Below are 15,981 nucleotides of genomic sequence, written 5' to 3' on the forward strand. Positions count from 1 at the left end.
AGAGCTGATTATGCTGTTTTATGTTATCCAGAGCATTGGTGACTGAAACTGTGCTGCTGGCAACAATTTAATTACACTTTTTTGCCAACGTTTATTGACACCGGCCATATTCAACGGGTGTCGAGTGGTCGTAAATTCGTCAGATATTCTGCGCTCTGGCACACTCAGATGAGAGTGATCTGAAATCAAAGTAGATAGCCAGAGCGAATTTACCAGCTACATCTATTGACAGTTGTTGCAGTGACATCATAAACATTGTATTGAAATAGTTACTTGCATATTGGGGTCTTTTGCTTAGACATGTAGCTAGCTAAACAATGAACCCTAATCCCAACTCATAATGTTACTACCCTGCATAAATCTGTAGGTAGCTAACCAACCAGGTTCAATGTTAGCTAGCTAGCTAACATTAGGCTATAACTAGCAATGCAAATGTCTCTGAGATACGAATAATATTACTACACAGATCATACACGTAACGTTAAAGTTGCCGTCTTTTTCTGTAGCTAAACCAACTAGGCTTGTAATCTGGGTTGCCCCATCCTGAAAAGACCCCAGAAAAGGTATCGTAGTCCAGACCCATTTATAGCAGCTCTACCCTGGTACCCTGGTAAGCCATTATCAGAGACACCTCAGGGCGAGTGCGGGGAGGAGGCACAGGACGTACTGGACTGTGGAGGTGCACTGGAGATCTGGAGCGTAGAGCTGGCACAATGCGTCAGCCAATCTCCTCGTGTTCCCCCCCTGTTTAGACAGGCAACTAAACATAGAACAAGAACCCACAAACACAAAAGAGAAAATGGCCATCTAAATATAATCCACACTTCAGAGACAACGATAAACAGCTGCCTCTGATTGGGAACCATATCAGGCCACCATAGACATATAAATACCTAGACCTACAAAACCTCTAGACATACAAAAACCCTAGACAATACAAAAACTAGCATACCCACCCTCGTCACACCCTGAGCTAACAAAAATATAAAGAAAACAGAGATATTAAAGGTCAGAGCGTGACAATGGGACTAATACAATTTGATTTGATCAATAACTATTTATTTTAAAATGAATAGGGACCTGACTATGCAATGTTTAACTATCCTGCGCTGATCCATTCCTCCTGATTAATATGATCTAAATTTCATTTGTCTTTTCTTTTCCTTATACTGGGGATTGAGGGGTTGAAGTAAATAACTTTCATAAGTGAAGCATGTTTATCATATTTTATTTGAGGGAAATCCATTACACACATGCATTTAGATTTCATTTGAGCATAAAATCAGTTACATTTTAGAAACATTGCCACAGTTTCATATTGTCTACAGCCACAGTTTCATTACACTGCATTTTTAACACGGCAAGATCTGTTACATACAATCAAAAGTTTGGACACCTACTTTCTTTATTTTTTATACATTGTAGAATAATAGTGAAGACATAAAAACTACGAAATAACACATATGGAACAACATAGTAACTGAAGAAAAAAAAATCAAAATGCATTTTATATTTGAGATTGTTCAAAGTAGCCACCCTTTGCCTTGTTGACAGCTTTGCACACTTAAACCCAGATTCTTGGCATTTTCTCAACCAGCTGTACCTGGAATGCTTTTCCAACAGTCTTGAAGGAGTTCACACATATAATGAGCACTTCTTGACTGCTTTTCCTTCACTCTTCTCTCCAACTCATCCCAAACCATCTCAATTGTGTTGAGGTTGGGTGATTATGGAGGCCAGGTGGTCTGATACAGCAATCCATCACTCTCCTTCTTGGTCAAATAGACCGTACAAAGCCTGTAGGTCTGTTGGGTCATTGTTGTGTTGAAAATCAAATATATAGTCCCACTAAGCGCAAACCATATGGGAAGCCGTATCGCTGCAGAATGCTGTGGTAGCCATGCTGGTTAAGTGTTCCTTGAATTCTAAATCAATCACAAACTGTATCACCAGCATAGCACCCCCACACCATCACAGCTCCTCCTCCATGCTTCACGGTGGAAATCACACATGCGGAGATCATCCGTTCATCTGTCAGTTGGAACCAAAAATCTCAAATTTGGACCAAAGGACAGATTTCCACCGGTCTAATGACCATTGCTCGTGTTTCTTGATCCAAACAAGTCTCTTCTTATTGATGTCCTTTAGTAATGGTTTCTTTGCAACATTTCAACCATGAAGGCCTGATTCACGCAGTCTCCTCTGAACAGTTGATGTTGAGATGCGTCTGTTACTTGAACTCTGTGAAACATTTATTTGGGATGCAATTTCTGAGACTGGTAACTCTAATGAACTTGTCCTCTGCTGCAGAGGTAACTCTGGGTCTTCCTTTCCTGTGGCAGGACTCATGAGAGCCAGTTTCATCATAGAACTTGATTGTCTTAGCGACTGCACTTGAAGAAAATGTAAAAGTTCTTGAACTGTCCGTATTGACATACCTTCATGTTTAAAGTAATGATGGACTGTCGTTTCTCTTTGCTTCTTTGAGCTGTTCTTGCCATAGTATGGACTTGGTCTTTTAACAAATAGTTATCTTCTGTATACCCGTATATTTTAAATGAAATGCATTCCAGGTGACTACCTCATGAAACTGGTTGAGAGAATGCCAAGAGTGTGTAAAGCTGTCATCAAGGCAAAGTGTGGCTACTTTGAAGAATCGCAAATATAAAATATAAAGACTTTTTTGGTTACTACAGGAACCCAGACCACCTCGCCTTCCGGTCAGTGGCAGCCTCCCGCAGATGGAATGAGCTGGCGCTTAACGATAACCTTTCCCTGGATGCGCTCATCGCGATGGCTATCCGCCTGGACAACCTACTTTTGGAGTGCCGATGCCCTCCTTTCTCCTCACCCTCCTCTTTTGGCTGTCCTTAGGCAGAGCCTGAACCTTTGGAGATAGGGGTCGCACACCTATCCGTGGCAGAGCAACATCGCAGAGACAGCTGGGGCTGTGTCCCTATTGCAGTCAGGAAGGGTACCGGCTCCAGCGGTGTCCTGTGCAGCCTAACCCGAAGTCCACTGGGTCAGAGGGACAGCCCCGTAACCTCCGTCTCCCAGGGTAGGCGTGAGTATTGCTTCATCATCGTTTTCCTCAATACCCTTCATGGTTTCCTTTTCAGTGGGTGGCTGTCCCTCAAGTGTTGTCTCCATGGCTCCAGTGGACTCCGGTGCCGTGGGGATTTTATTGACCAGGCCCTCGTCTCCTCCCTGAACATCACAGCATACCCGCTCTCCTCTCCTTTTCCTGTTCAAGCCTTGGATAAATGGCCATTGGGATCAGGCACCATCACGCACATCACCACTCACCTTCATGGTGGGACCCTTGCACCAAAAAAGCCTTGCCTTCCTTATCACCATGGCTTCCGTACACAAAGTCATCCTCGGCCTCCAGTGGCTTCAACATCATGACTCCACCATCTCCTGGTTGAGGATGAAAATCACCGCATGGGCACCGCATGAATATCGGAAGACCTGCTTTTCCTTATCTTGTAGTTCCACGTCGGTTGAGAGTCCTGTGAGTGCCCTCCAGTCCACCATTCCGTCCTCCCATTTCGTTGTTCCCGTGTTTTGGAACGTAAACTCAGCCAATAAAGAAACGCCCTTTTTCAGGACCCTGTCTTTCAAAGATCATTTGAACAAATTCAAATAACTTCCCAGATCTTCATTGTGAAGGGTTTAAACACTGTTTCCCATGCCTGTTCAATGAACCATAAACAATTAATGAACATGCACCTGTGGAACGGTTGTTAAGTGGACAGGGTCCCTGTTCATCTAAGTAAACGTGCCTTAGGCATGATGCAAGGAGGCATGAGGCCTGCAGATGTGGCCAGGGCAATAAATGTCAATGTCTGTACTGTGAGACGCCTAAGACAGCGCTACAGGGAGACAGGACTGACAGCTGATCATCCTCACAGTGGCAGACCACATGTAACAACACCTGCACAGGATCGGTACATCCAAACATCACACCTGCGGGACAGGTACAGGATGGCAACAACAACTGCCCGAGTTACACCAGGAACACACAATCCCTCCATCAGTGCTCAGACTGTCCACAATAGGCTGAGAGAGGCTGGACTGAGGGCTTGTAGGCCTGTTGTAAGGCAGGTTCTCACCAGACATCCCCGGCAACAACATTGCTGGACCAGACAGGACTAGCAAAAATTGATCTTCACTGACGAGTCACAGTTTTGTCTCACCAGGGGTAATGGTCAGATTTGCGTTTATTGACGAAGGAATGAGCGTTACACCGAGGCCTGTACTCTGGAGCGGGACCGATTTGGAGGTGGAGGGTCTGTCATGTTCTGGGGCGGCCCGGATCTCAATCCCATTTAACACGTCTGGGACCTATTGGATCGGAAGGTGAGGGCTAGGGCCATTCCTCCCAGAAATGTCCAAGTACTTGCAGGTGCCTTGGTGGATGAGTGGGGTAACATCTCACAGCAAGAACTGGCAAATGTGGTGCAGTCTTTGAGGAAGAGATGTACTGAATGCAGCTGGTGGCCACACCATATACTGACTGTTACTTTTGATTTTGAACCACCCACCTTTCTTCAGGGACACATTTCTGTTAGTCACATGTCTGTGGAACTTGTTTAGTTTATGTCTCAGTTGTTGAATTTTGTTATGTTCAAACACATATTTACACATGTTTTACTGAAAATAAACTCAATTGACAGTGAGAAGACGTTTCTTTTTTTGTTGAGTTTAAATATGGACATCCGCCAGGCTCTGGAGAGGGAACCCAGTTCATGCTCTATATGTGCTGAAACAAAAACTCCTTCCCCTTCCCATACCTCAATGGCCTTGGTCCCATTAGTCCATAGAGTTCATGACTGATCTCCCTCTGTCTGATGGGTTCAACACTATTATGGTTGTAGTGGACAGATTCTCTAATTCCTGCCGTTTTATCCCTCTCACTGGTCTTCCTACCACTCTCCAGGTTGCCGAGGCACTGTTCCAACAGGTGTTCTGGCACTATGGCCTTCCGGAAGACATTGTCTCCGACTGTGGCATGCAAATCCCCTCACGGGTATGGAAAGCCTTCATGGGGAAGCTGGGGGTCACAGTCAGCCTCACTTCTGGGTACCAGCCTCAGTCTAACGGGCAGGTGGAGAGGATGGTCCAGGATCTGCGGAGGTTCCTACAGGGGGAGTGGGCCAGGACCGGCAGGGGTAGTGGGCCCGATTCCTTCCCTGGGCGGAGTACGCTCAAAATTAATTCCATCACTCCTCCACCGGGCTGACTCCCTTCTAATGTGTTTTGGGTTTTCAGCCAGCCCTTGCTCCCTGGACCCTGAGCCAGACTGAATCTCCTGCGGTGGATGAGTGGTTCAGGCGTGCAGAAGAGGATTGGAACAATGCCCAGGTGAGGCTCCAGTATGCTGCCTGCTGCCAGAAGGAGCAGGTGGATCGCCACCGCAATGAGGCCCCTGTGTTCCACCCTGGTGATCTCGTCTGGCCCTCTTCCAGGAACGTCCAACTCTGCCTACACTGTAAGAAGCCCCCAGTTTGTGGGGGCCCAGCTAGGTAACATAGATTACAGCTCCCCACCAACTACTGGATCTCACCCACTTTCCATGTTCATTTCCGTCCTCAGGCCGGTGGTTCCTGGTCCACTGGCTGAAGCCGTCCCCCACGATGCCCCGTCTATGCTGTCAGATCCCTCCTGGACTCCCGATGTTGTGGGGCTGGTTCCTGTAACTGGTGGACTTGGAGGGGTACGGTCCAGAGCAGCGGTGTTGGGTTCTGGTGGACTACATTCTACAGTATATCACAAAAGTGAGTACTCACTACTTTACATTGGAGCAAAGTGTAATTTCTTCAGTGTTGTCACATGAAAAGATATATTCAAATATTTACAAAAATGTGAGGAAAGTGTACTCACTTTTGTGATATACTGTATATCCCAAAATCATCTGAGATTTCCACCTTCGCCTTCCACCTTCCACCTTCGCCGTCCTCGCCCTCGGGGCCGTCATCCTGGCCAGCGTCCTACTGCGGCTGGAGCCACAGTTAGGGGCTGGGGGGATGGGGGGCTTCTGTCCCGCTCCGGCGCTCAATGTCACCGGTTTACTTACCACCGGTCCTGGTAACCCATCATGAGGGACATCTGGACTTCATCACTACTCTGATTATTCCCCCTTTATCTAGCACTCCCTAGCATCACTCTTCAGGCAGTGTTGTTTGTGTGTTCATGTCCAGGTGCTCTCTTGTTATTATTAAACTCGCTACCTCCTTCCTGACTCCGAGCGTCATCGTTACACATAGTGGTAATTAGAAACAAATTCTGTATGACCAACTCGAAAACCAATAGCTTTGTGAAACATAGCCTTCATCTCCAAAGCCAAAAAACTTTGGTCAGATTTCCAACAAAGTTGAATAAGTGGCTTTTAATTCAGATTCACCAACCCAATATCCACAGCGTAAAACAGTTTGCTCACTCTTTTGATCGAGGAGTTTTCCCCGATTTCTCTTAACCTTTGTACAATGTATGGTTCTTCCTTGAGATCACACACAATTGTTTCAACTGCCCCTTGGACAGTGGTGGAAAACCAAAAGCTTTCAGAACCCTGGCCAAGACGTGTTTTAGTCTTTTTGTAAAAAGTTATTGTGCGATGTCCTCAAAGTACTGTAGAATTAGTTGGCTAGGATGGCCACCTTACACCCTATGCATGATTTATTTAGCTGGATCGCATTGATATGTTCCAGAATAAGAGCCAACGTTGCCTTGATAATCTTTACAAAGGTGGTGGTGAGACAACTGCCCGCATTGTTTTGTAGGTATGTTAGATTCAAAGGTCCTATTTCTGAAGCAATCTGATCGAGCCAGTGGTAGTTCATTCACAGAAAATAATCCAGAGTTGCATGTTTTTAGTAAAGGAATGAGTCAGGATAGCCGGTCTCTGCGTTGTCATCCAAGGCCTCACAACACCAGTCACTAGATCCACGGTCTTGGAGGTCACATTGTGGATCATCTTGAGACATACTCCTCAATTGCTGGAAGCAACTCGTGTCGATTGGTTGTCTTCCCTGTTTTTAACCTGTTGATCTGGTAGATAGATGCAGGGGCGTAAGTGCTACCACCCACAGTCACACTCTAATTGATCTTCAACATCCGACGGGATTAACTCTGATCTGACAGCCTCAACCCTTCAATACATTTCTATTCTATTAGGAATATCTTTTGACTGAGACACACAAAACACACCTCCGTTCACTTGAGGTAAAATCTACCTTCTGTCTTACAAAATTCCTTGCCTTCATTTCATTGAGTAAAATGTAAGCATAGGTTGTGAAGGCATGAAAACACCACCAATACGACCATCTGAACATTTCCACTCATGCCCCAACATGTCTGGATGTATTTGAAGAATTTGTGTCAAATTAGGCATTGGTTTCTTGGGCGATGACACAATCTTTGCGTCTTCATTATCCGGATGGACCCTCTTGGTGGCCTTAGTAGACTAGACCCCTTGATAGATTTCTCGGGTGTTTGAATCTACATGGTGGGTAATTGACCAAGCCCCATAGCTGTTTGACTGGGTATATCTTGTTTCACTCAGACATGTCTGAACAAATAACCCTACGTTCTGTGACGTATATATAGCCAAAATGGATAATTTTTTTTAAAAGAACAGAGCATGTTCGGATCAAAGTAATCATATCATGGCGACCCCACAGTTATAACATTTTATAACCAAATTGTATTACCTCCTGCCACGCCCCCCTCATAAGTCCTTCGGCTCCACCCCTTTCAATCAAGACACTATGCAGTACAATATTCCCAAGCCAAGCCTCATCTGTATCCCCCCTCTCCCCAATATTGGTGTGTGTGTGTGTGTGTGTGTGTGTGTGTGTGTGTGTGTGTGTGTGTGTGTGTGTGTGTGTGTGTGCGTGTGCGTGCGTGCGTGCGTGCGAGGGACAGGACGAACGCAGTGTGAGTTACAAGCCAGTCATTGTCTTGTCTCTCGCTTTCTTTTGCTCAATCTCTTTATTCATCAATCTCATACAATGTTTACCATGACAACCACAGTGACAGGCAATAGTGATGATGATGGTGAAAAAGAAGCTGATGATGATGTGGATGAAGAAAAGCAAAAGGTCCTGAGGTGTTTTCATAGTTCTGCGACCAGCTTCTGGGAGGAGTCGCGGATGTATTCTTCCATGTTACTGTTTTTCTCAGCTCTGTTATTCCCTCTATCTTTCTTTCTTTCTTTCAATTTGTTTTTTGTCTGTTTTTTTCTTTTGTGCCATGAACATGTAACGTCGTCAGTAAGCACCTGAGGACCGGCCCAGAATCCTGCCTTGACTAGTGGAACTGGGAGGGGCAAGGGAGAGGAGGTGTAGGAGAGGGGAGAGAAGAGTGGGAAGAAGAGTAGGAAGTAGAACAAGAAGAAGAAGAAGAAGGAGAGGAGGAGTAGAAGAGGAGGGATGAAGGTGGTTCCTGCTCAGTGCTGAATCCTCCTGATGGACTGGATCTGAGGGGTCTGGGCATGGGAGCCAAACTCACGGTAACACTTGTACTCTCCTCCGTGGCAGTCACACTCCATGATGTACTGGTGGCCACGGTAGCCGGGGAACTGGTAGCACACGAAGCTACAGGGTGAGACGAGAGCAGGCCAATCAGATACACTGTTACTGTGAGGTGAGTCTGTGCTAGAAATGTACTAGCAGTAGTAGCACGAGTTGTAGAAGCAGTCATTATTAGTAGTAGAGATTGGTCTGGGTCGGTAGTGTACAAGTAGTAGTAGAGTAGTAGTAGTCTGCGGCAATTGTGTACAGAAGTAGCAGTGGTAGTATATTTGGTATGAAGTGGCAGTGTCCCTGTCATGGCATTAGTATACTTACGCTCCGCTCTGGATGTGCATGGATCCAACCTCATTGTTGAACCAGCCCATGGCCTGCAGGGAGGGGTAGTCATCACACATCTCAAACTGGCGGCCAATCATGTTCTCCTTCTCATAGATGGTTATGCGGGACTCCTTGTGGCTCTGATAGAGATGGAGAGAACGAGATAGATGGAGAAGAGAGGGATGGTGAGAGCGATGAGCGATAGAGAGATGATGGGATGAAAAGAGAGAGACATTTTAACACACAGTTTACATTCTTATAGTATTTCAGATATTGTTATTGATAATTGAATGTATCATAAGCTAATACAATGTAATGCAGTGTAAATATAATCTGGTAACATTGGCATGGTAATATGATGGTATGTTATGTTCATTATATAGTAAAGTAAAGATATTGAAGTGTGATTTAATGTATTGTAGATACTGTTGATAATGTTGCCATGATAATGTGATGATCTGTGATAATGTGGAGTGACTCACAGCGGAGCAGATGGGTCTGAAGGAGATCATCCTCTCGATGCGGTAGGAGTTGCTGCCGCTGTAGGCCTCGAAACGGGGGTAGTCTCCCTTCTCCAGGACAAACTGCTGGCCACTGAAACTGGAGTGCTCATAACCCACCCAACTAGAGGGGGGGAGAGAAAGGGAGATGGAAAGAGGGAGATAGTGATGGAGGGAGATGGAATGAGAGAGAGGGCGATGTAGGGAGACAAAGGAAGGTAGGGAGAGGGAGGTAAAGAGAAAAGAGTGAGATTGAAATCAAGGAAGGAAAGACAGTGATGGACGGAGAGAGAATTGAAGGAAGAGATGAATAAGGAGAGAGAGTGATTAGTTAGTGCCCACTGTAAAGGGTTTTGGGACTACTTACGCTCCACACTCAACCTTCAGGGATCGGATGTTCTCCATGCCACACTCCATGATGTTTTGGCAGCAGGCGGTGAACTCCATACGCTTTCCCTGGAAGTACTCCTGGTCGTACACTGTGATCTTCCATGGGCCCATGGGCATGGTATTCATAGGTTTGGTCAGAGCCATTACGTCCTTCTGTCTCAGTGTTGACCTGGAGAGAGAGAGGAGGGAGGGAGACGGAGAGGTGAGTTAAAACGAATAAACATCATCATCCATACTTACATTCTTCTCTAAGCATGTCTGCACATAGACATTCATCACTGTATAAAAACATAGAAGCTCTCACGGAAATAGTCTGATATACATATAGATAATTCAGTTAATTCTTGACAAAACATATTTTTAGGACGTCTACACCAAGAAATCCCACCCTGTCTTGAAGCTCGCATAGCCTCTGGTCCACTGACCTGTAGCTACAGAACAACACAGTTCATTGAATCATGAGGTAAAGCCTTAGACAGATGCCTGACCAGCCCTATTAAATAAACAGAGTGATCTATGCATAATGACCAGTCATTCATACCTCTCCACTGAAGCTCCCTGTCATCAGAGCCTCAATGGTTGTCAGACTATTTTATACCACGATCCACCTAAACTGAAGCCTTTCAAATAGTAATATTGTAATCCTCCAAATAAAACAAAACAAAATGTATCTTGATACGAACAAGTCTTCAGTGAGAACTCCCAGTCACCACCTACCACTGGTTCCAGACACATCATTTGGGAACACTAGCCTGTAGTCCCGTTCTAACTAAGCTAAGCCCCGCGAAGCTCTATCACACAGACAAACAGAAGTCTATGGGCCGGCTCCAGGGACATAGATCAAGCCTGAAGCCTAACGTCCTGTACTAAAAAACATGGTCAACGGAGAATCTCCAATAAAACAGCTTTATAGTTAATCTTAAAAAAAAAAAAGCTATGTTTCAAAGCCCATCAGATCAGACCTATCCAAACAGATAGGACTAAATTAAGTCTGTTAGATAAACATGGAGCTATGTGCTAGCAGACCTACCTAAAACGTAAGCTGTGTGTGTCACAGGGTTCCACTGAGCGGTCTGCCAGAGAGGTGTGTGCGTGGGTATATATACATCCCGTGGCCTGGGGCTAGAGGGTCAGCCACACCCGATTCACTGTCAGCACTTTGCTTTGGGATCCATTGTTACTGAGCCTGAACCTGCCTGAGATGGGGTTAACACACATACATATGCATATATGGGCGTACGCAGGCACACACACAGAAATAATTAAGGCAGGTCTTTATACCTTAAGAGTGTACATATATGGATTAATTGTTTATTCAGTAAATTGACATGCACACACACACACACATTTGCTCACAGAAACACACTTACAGACACATACAGTCACACCACTGTAGATACAGGTGGGTGGGGGGGGGGCAACTCAATATTAGGAAGATGTTGCTAATGTTTGGTATACTCAGTGTATAAAAATATGATTATGATATATGATATAGTTTGGGTCCTGGATGCTGATTGATTGAAACAGCATTTCAGCTGTTTGTATATCAGACAATAGAACATGGGTATGAAACAAATAATACTTGTTTACTGTTCTATTGATGTTGGTAACCAATTTATAATAGCAAAAGTCTTTGCGTCGGACAGCCCTTAGCCTTGGTATATTGGCCATTATAAACTGGGTGGTTCGAGGCCTGAATGCTGATTGGCTGACAGTCGTGGTATATCAGACCGTATACCATGGGTATGACAAAACATTTATTTTTACTGCTCTAATTATGTTGGTAACCAGTTTATAATAGCAATAAAGCACCTTGGGGGTTTGTGGAATATGGCCAATATAACACAGATAAGGGCTGTATCCAGGCACTTCGCCTTTCGTCGTGCGTAACAACAGCCCTTAGCCGTGGTATATTGGCCATATACCACACCCCCTCAGGCCTTATTGCTTAAGTAACTAACTCTTTATTATGATAACAGTGTAATATAACTTTACTTACTATGCATTTTTATCTCAGTGTAACAGTGTTGGTCAAAAATACACTTTATGGGTCATTTGTGAATGACATAACTGATCAGTATTTTGGTAATAGTAGAAGGACATTTGTTAGGATGAGGGGGCAGTGGTACAATGCCAGGGGGGTAATGAGGGGGCAATATAACCCTGGTCTCTGCAATGGAGGATAAAGGTTGGGTAGATCTATGCACTGATAAAGTCTGGTACAGTTTACTGGTACTGACTGGTTATTTCTGATCTCTAGTGAGAATGGACCATGATTTAATAACATATCAGATGTGGTGGTGGTATAAAAGAGAGACAAAAAGAAGAGCTCTTGTTGCCATGGATACAGAGAGAAAAAGAAGAGCTCTTGTTGCCATGGATACAGAGAGAAAAAGCACTTTTGTTGCCATGGATACAGCAAAAAAGAAGAGCTATTGTTGCCATGGACACAGAGAAAAAGAAGAGCTCTTGTTAACATGGATACAGAGAGAAAAAGAAGAGCTCTTGTTGCCATGGATACAGAGAGAGAAAGAAGAGCTCTTGTTGCCATGGACACAGAGAAAAAGAAGAGCTCTTGTTGCCATGGATACAGAGAGAAAAATAGATTTGTTCTTCTCTGGAGAATGTTGACATTTTTGGATGAGATTCAGAAGAGTTGTTTGTCAATGTTACTCACTGTTCACATAGGCATTGTTCATTTGTTTGTGTTCTAAAGTAGTGCATAGTTAAGTATGTAGCTAATTATTTACATTAGCATCAACATTTCAGTCGTATTCAAGATTCTTCCTAGATGCATTTTGTTTGTGTCTATATGCTTGTGTATGTAACCTCTCTGTCCTAAGTAAATGCACGGATGTGCTGAAAGCAGTGACAAACTGTGTCTAGGACTAGTTTCTAGAAAGCATGCATTTACCAATATGCTGGAGGCAGAGCAATTTTCCATCTCCTTTTTACAATCAATCTAAATGAACATGAATTGTGGAGCTGTCATTATTTCCATGTACAGTACGGTGTACATCCACACTTAAGGCAAAGCAGGCACGCTCTCTCTGGTACAATGGGAGATCAGACAAGACAGAGCTATAGTAAAATGCCTATTCTAAATCTCTATGGCTCTATGCCTCTCTCCCCTGTATGTCATTGTGCTGCTAAAGCAAACAAGCAGAGATGGGACAAAACAGTATAGCGAGAGACTGGTGGGAGTGTAGAATGCTTAACATCTAACAGAGGCTACAGCATCCATCCATCCACTCCTCTCACCAAACAATGAACTCGTTGGGAACAGCTTACTGAGGTCAGCAAATTGCCCAGACTTCTGTGTGTGTTTGTGTGTGTGTGTGTGTGTGTTTCTCAGTGAATGTTGGTCTATGCATATGTTTTGGATGTTTCGGTGTGCAGCGGCTTTGTTGCTAGTATGTGTATAAAGCATATCAATGTGTGTGTGTGTGTGTGTCTATGTGTGCGCGTGTGTGTGTCTCTGTGTGAGTGTGTGTGTGCGTCCGTGTGACACCCTTAGCATGTATTCCTCTGTGTGTGTGTCAGTGAGTGTTTCTGCTGATGTTAGCAGCCCAGAAGTGACAAAGAGACAAGCACTGTCAGCAAGCCTATGGGAGGAGCTCTCTGTGACCATATATACTCTACCGTATACAGACATCAGCCATTCAACACACACGCAGGCGGCACAGACACACACACGCCTTAGACCTGTGCTAAGAAACACAACCACCTTATCAGATGAAAATGTACACAGGTTGCTGTTTGTTTAGGATGAACAGATTTTTCTCTTGCTGCAAACATTTTTTGGGGGTGAAAAAGCTCAACATAATCCACAAAGAAAAGACTGCTAATAATTCTCCACAATCATAGAGTCCGCCCTTTTCTTTTGCAGTGTTCTCTTTCCGTTATTGCACCTTTTATGGAAATGTATTCTAGTAAACAATCTCAGCAATGTATTTTTTACAAATGGACTTCAGGAAAAATGTGAAAATGCTCCTTTTCAGCCTTGATGACAAACCCATCCTGAAATGTCCACTGTGACTGGCTCTGCAGTAGAGGCAGCTGGCCTGTAGGATGCAGCATTTCCTCATGGATGAGTGAGAACTTGTGGAACAACTGTGACATTCCAGAATGTCTGGGATATTCACTGGAAATCTCATGGACTAGACTCTATGCCATTGGCCATACTGGCATAGGCCTGTCCATTTTATCATATGGTACATTTTAATAACCATACACCTACCTTCTCACCGATCTGAAAGAACAGGCCAGCCAGATGAATGCAAACCTTTTGCAAACCTTTGGCATTTGCTTTATTGCAGAGGCAAGGAGAGAAGGCCACTTTATTAATACGCAACCTATGACCATATAGGAAATAACCTCAAATGATGTATAGACTGCTGTCTAGTCCAGTGACACTACACGGTCTGGTCAGTACAGGGTAGGGTACTAATAGGCTGTGGTATCCAATGAAAGTCAAACCCACTCTCCACAGGTTTTCAAGGGTACAGTATATTCAACCTAACTTCCATTTCCCCTGAAAAATGGAAGTGGGAACTCCGTTTAGGCATCTTTTTACGCCTGCTACCTAGGCAAGCTGGAATATTGGTACATTGTGTGAGGTAACCAGTACGTCTAGAGAGACAAATTAAATACTACTAAGGCATTCAGTGTTGTGGTTCTGACCTATTACTCAATTGCACTTCCTAATGCGCCTGCTGCAAATAATGAAAGAATCTGGAGAAATTTAGGCTATATAAGTTTATAGGCCTACCCCACATGATTAATGTATCTGTTTGGTCCTCTGACAAACCAATAGGCCTAATTGACTTCTCTTGATGGAAATCAGCAGGCAGTATCCTTTCAGCTGACATGGCAAAACATTTTTGGAGTGACATCCAAATGGACCATACATAATTGAGAGATAGGGGTAGCGCCCAATAGGGATCAAACAAAATATATCAGATCTCGAAATCCTTGCATTGTTTTTAAATGCGACATGTTAGTGGAGAAGCTGCAGTTTGGGCATTTGGATCTCAACCAGTGCCACTTCCCTCTTTCCAATTACGACGAAAAGGCACAACGCTCACTTTGCCTTGCAATCTTTACGAGGCAGCTGCAAGCCCGCAGACGACCCCACCAGAGACTGTTTCAGCCAGACACTGCGCTGTAGGTGGATTTGTTCGGTGTTAGGAGGAGAGAGAGCAACTCTATAGCAGTATCATCTCCTGCAGACGGCAGACTTCAACTCAGAAATAAGAAGGGCTTTGAATTAAGCACCAAGGAGCTACAGACAGCAGCTGTGCAGGCTTTGGAGAGGGCGGGAGGGAGGATGACTGTTTTGTATCTTACAGGCATGGGCTAGGAGAAGGGGGAGGAGGGACAGAGAATGAGCTATTCTTGCACCAGCAGAAGCAACAGCCGGGACCGTTGAGCGCTAAGAAGTCCACCGGTAATAATCCTGGCAGTTGCTGTGTCAGAAGAGATACCGGAGGAAGCGGCAGTAACAACATCAACGGCCACTGCGAGCCCGAACGCAAACCAGAACCCAACAGCAGCAATGAAAGTAAAAAAAGGCAGCAACTCAACGGATGTGGGGGTACCGGCGACCACGGAAGAGGAACTGCTCGGGAACATGGCGATCACTCCCGAGGACGTATTGGGCTTGCAGAAGATCACCGAGAGTAAGTTCGATAGTCCATACACCACACTAGGCTTACCGATTGACTGGCTGCTTTTGGTAGCCTAGTAATAAGACACACATAAAACCCCATTCATTCAGTGAATGAAGTGTGAAGAGGCCTAAGCAAAGTGTTGCAAAGAGAGTGTTTCTTTTATTAGACAGTTTCCTTCCCTTCCACGCTGTTCATGCATTCATTGCAACAATGTAACCACGTTCCATCTTATCTGGTTAATCAATAGATTGTCAACAGCTGATGATTACTGGAAACTGCCCAGCTAGCACAGTGGATTTGGGCCGATTCCGGCTGAGAGTCAGACTCGGCCGACGTCATGTGGCCCGAGTCTGGACCGCCTTCAGCAGTATTACTTATGGCTCGGATGTGGGGATTGAGCTCGGGCCGATTCAGGTGTGAGTTATCTGTCCCAAATGTATTACTTGGGGCTCGGGCAGATTGGGTCTACTCTCTGGCAGATGATTACACGGGCTGCTTTATATAATTAACATTTCATTATTTATTTTTCCATATTTTCTCAATGTTTCTGTGAACAAAAAATACATG

The 15,981-nt window shown here is 44.7% G+C and overlaps 2 protein-coding genes across 2 annotated transcripts in view; one reads left to right on the forward strand and one right to left on the reverse strand.

The window, feature by feature from the left end:
- Positions 1–7,962: 7,962 nt before the first annotated feature.
- Positions 7,963–10,856, reverse strand: LOC112219091 (beta-crystallin A1-like). The gene is made up of 5 exons (XM_024380305.1): positions 10,773–10,856; positions 9,720–9,911; positions 9,335–9,476; positions 8,850–8,992; positions 7,963–8,597 (listed from the first exon to the last, which is right to left on the reverse strand). The coding sequence occupies exons 2-5, from the start codon at positions 9,884–9,886 to the stop codon at positions 8,450–8,452; spliced, it is 600 nt and encodes a 199-aa protein (XP_024236073.1). The 5' UTR covers positions 9,887–9,911; positions 10,773–10,856; the 3' UTR covers positions 7,963–8,449.
- Positions 10,857–13,420: 2,564 nt separating this feature from the next.
- Positions 13,421–15,981, forward strand: part of LOC112218349 (protein unc-119 homolog A-like) — a 46,564-nt gene continuing 44,003 nt past the window's right edge. Inside the window, 1 exon segment of the mRNA XM_042301345.1 lies at positions 13,421–15,423. Within this exon segment, the coding sequence (XP_042157279.1) occupies positions 15,300–15,423 (124 nt within the window). The 5' untranslated portion in view covers positions 13,421–15,299.

The sequence above is a fragment of the Oncorhynchus tshawytscha genome, linkage group LG19 (assembly GCF_018296145.1).
Source record: "Oncorhynchus tshawytscha isolate Ot180627B linkage group LG19, Otsh_v2.0, whole genome shotgun sequence".
Lineage (NCBI taxonomy): Eukaryota > Metazoa > Chordata > Actinopteri > Salmoniformes > Salmonidae > Oncorhynchus > Oncorhynchus tshawytscha.

Coding starts and splice junctions, on each gene's coding strand:
- LOC112219091 (XM_024380305.1), bottom strand. CDS start 9,886: ATGGCTCTGACCAAACCTATGAATACCATGCCCATGGGCCCATGGAAG. Junction 8,993..9,334: donor TCAGACCCATCTGCTCCGCT/GTGAGTCACTCC, acceptor CATCTCTATCAG/AGCCACAAGGAGTCCCGCAT. Junction 8,598..8,849: donor ATGCACATCCAGAGCGGAGC/GTAAGTATACTA, acceptor CTCACCCTGTAG/CTTCGTGTGCTACCAGTTCC.